At 49.8% G+C, this 2500-nt stretch overlaps 1 protein-coding gene across 3 annotated transcripts in view; it reads left to right on the top strand.

Annotated features, from left to right (window-relative positions):
• Window positions 1-2500, top strand: part of LOC130115435 (regulator of G-protein signaling 3-like) — a 458149-nt gene that overhangs the window by 238237 nt on the left and 217412 nt on the right. For all 3 annotated transcript variants that reach the window (XM_056283094.1, XM_056283101.1, XM_056283108.1), the window contains exons 9-11: window positions 44-155; window positions 1588-1757; window positions 2376-2500. The exon at window positions 2376-2500 is cut by the window's right edge and continues 383 nt beyond it. In XM_056283094.1, coding sequence (XP_056139069.1) covers window positions 44-155; window positions 1588-1757; window positions 2376-2500 — 407 coding nt within the window. The remainder of the gene's footprint in view (window positions 1-43; window positions 156-1587; window positions 1758-2375) is intronic.

The following is a 2500-nucleotide window of genomic DNA, read 5'->3' as shown; positions in this document are numbered from 1 at the left end:
CTCCGTTGTGTGAGAAACTGAGGTTGTTTGCTGCCACCTGCAGGTAACTGTGCTGATCTACAGCGACCTGCTGTTGCTCACCAGAGAGGAGGAGGCTGGACACTGCAACGTCCTGCAGAGTCCACTGTACCTGCACACGCTCCACCTGCAGGAAGGTACACACACACACACACACACACGCATGTATCTACACACTCCACCTGCAGGAAGGTACACACACATGTATCTACACACTCCACCCGCAGGAGGGTACACACACACACACACACACACACACACACACACACACACACACACACGTATCTACACGCTCCACCTGCAGGAAGGTATACACACACACACACACACACGTATCTACACACTCCACTTGCAGGAAGGTACACACTCCACCTGCAGGAAGGTACACACACATGTATCTACACACTCCACCTGCAGGAAGGTACACACTCATATACGTATCTACACACTCCACCTGCAGGAAGGTACACACACATGTATCTACACACTCCACCTGCAGGAAAGTACACACTCATGTACCTACACACTCCACCTGCAGGAAGGTACACACACATGTATCTACACACTCAACCTGCAGGAAAGTACACAAACATGTATCTACACACTCAACCTGCAGGAAGGTACAAACCCATGTACGTATCTACACACTCGACCTGCAGGAAGGTACACACTCATGTACGTATCTACACACTCCACCTGCAGGAAGGTACAAACCCATGTATGTATCTACACACTCCACCTGCAGGAAGGTACAAACCCATGTATGTATCTACACACTCCACCTGCAGGAAGGTACACACTCATGTACGTATCTACACACTCCACCTGCAGGAAGGTACAAACACATGTACTTATCTACACACTCCACCTACAGGAAGGTACACACACCTATGTATCTACACACTCCACCTGCAGGAAGGTACACACACATGTATCTACACACTCCACATACAGGAAGGTACACACACCTATGTATCTACACACTCCACCTGCAGGAAGGTACACACATGTGTATCTACACACTCCGCCTACAGAAAAGTACACACACATGTATATACACACTCCACCTACAGGAAGGTACACACACATGTATCTACACACTCCGCCTGCAGGAAGGTACACACACCTATGTATCTACACACTCCACCTGCAGGAAGGTACACACACGTGTATCTACACACTCCGCCTACAGAAAAGTACACACACATGTATATACACACTCCACCTACAGGAAGGTACACACACATGTATCTACACACTCCGCCTGCAGGAAGGTACACACATGCACACGGACACAGACAAGCACACGTGCATGTGTTAGAGTTAGTAGTATGAACTTAATTTGTGTGTGTGTCTGTCTGTGTGTGTGTAGTGAAGGTTGTTTTCATTTGTTTGATCGGAGTTTCATTCAGTCACTTTGATGAGAGAAGAAATGACAGAAACAAAAACCTGAAAACTCGTTTTTATATTTCTGCCGATCTGTGTGTGTGTGTGTGTGTGTGTGTGTGTGTGTGTGTGTGTGTGTGTGTGTGTGTGTGTGTGTGTGTGTGTGTGTGTGTGTGTGTGTAGTTGCATCAGACTCTCTCAGGTTGTGTGTCCTACAGTGTGTTGAGAGATGGGAGTGTGTGTTCATCTTGGAGGCGTACAGCCTGGAGCAGAAGACAAGGGTTACCCTCTGTCTCCAAGACAACATCAACCTGCAGGGGGCGTTTACTACAGAGCCCACCCACACCCAGCAGGTACACACACACACACACACACACACACACACACACACACACACACACACACACACACACACCCAGCAGGTACACACACACACACACACACACACACACACACACACACACACACACCCAGCAGGAACGCATGCACGCGTGCACGAGCACACCCAGCAAGTACACACACACACACACACACACACACACACACACAGCAGGTACACACACACACACACACACACACACACACACACACACACACACACACACACACACACACACACACCCAGCAAGTACACACACACACACACACACCCAGCAAGTACACACACACACACACCACCAACACCAGCAGGTACACACACACACACACACACACACACACACACACACACACACACACACACACACACACACACACACACACACACACAGACACCACCAGCAGGTACGCACACACACACACACACACACCCAGCAGGTACACACACACACACACACACACACACACACACACACACACACACACACACTCCCAGCAGGTACACACACACACAAACACACACCCACCCACACACTGTGAGTAGCGTGGTCTACTTTAGCCAGAGTCAGAGTAACTCCTCCTCTCCTCGTCAGGCACCACTGGAGGAGCTGCAGTCTGACTTTGGCCTGCTGTCTGTGAGTCATACAGACTTCCCCTGCAGAGCCTCCTCTCTCTACACCTCCTCTCCAGAGCAGCACCTCCTCTCCTCTTTCCCTGT

This window comes from Lampris incognitus, chromosome 1 (assembly GCF_029633865.1).
Source record: "Lampris incognitus isolate fLamInc1 chromosome 1, fLamInc1.hap2, whole genome shotgun sequence".
In the NCBI taxonomy this organism is placed as follows: Eukaryota; Metazoa; Chordata; class Actinopteri; order Lampriformes; family Lampridae; genus Lampris; species Lampris incognitus.
This window is presented reverse-complemented; position numbering and strand designations above follow the sequence as displayed.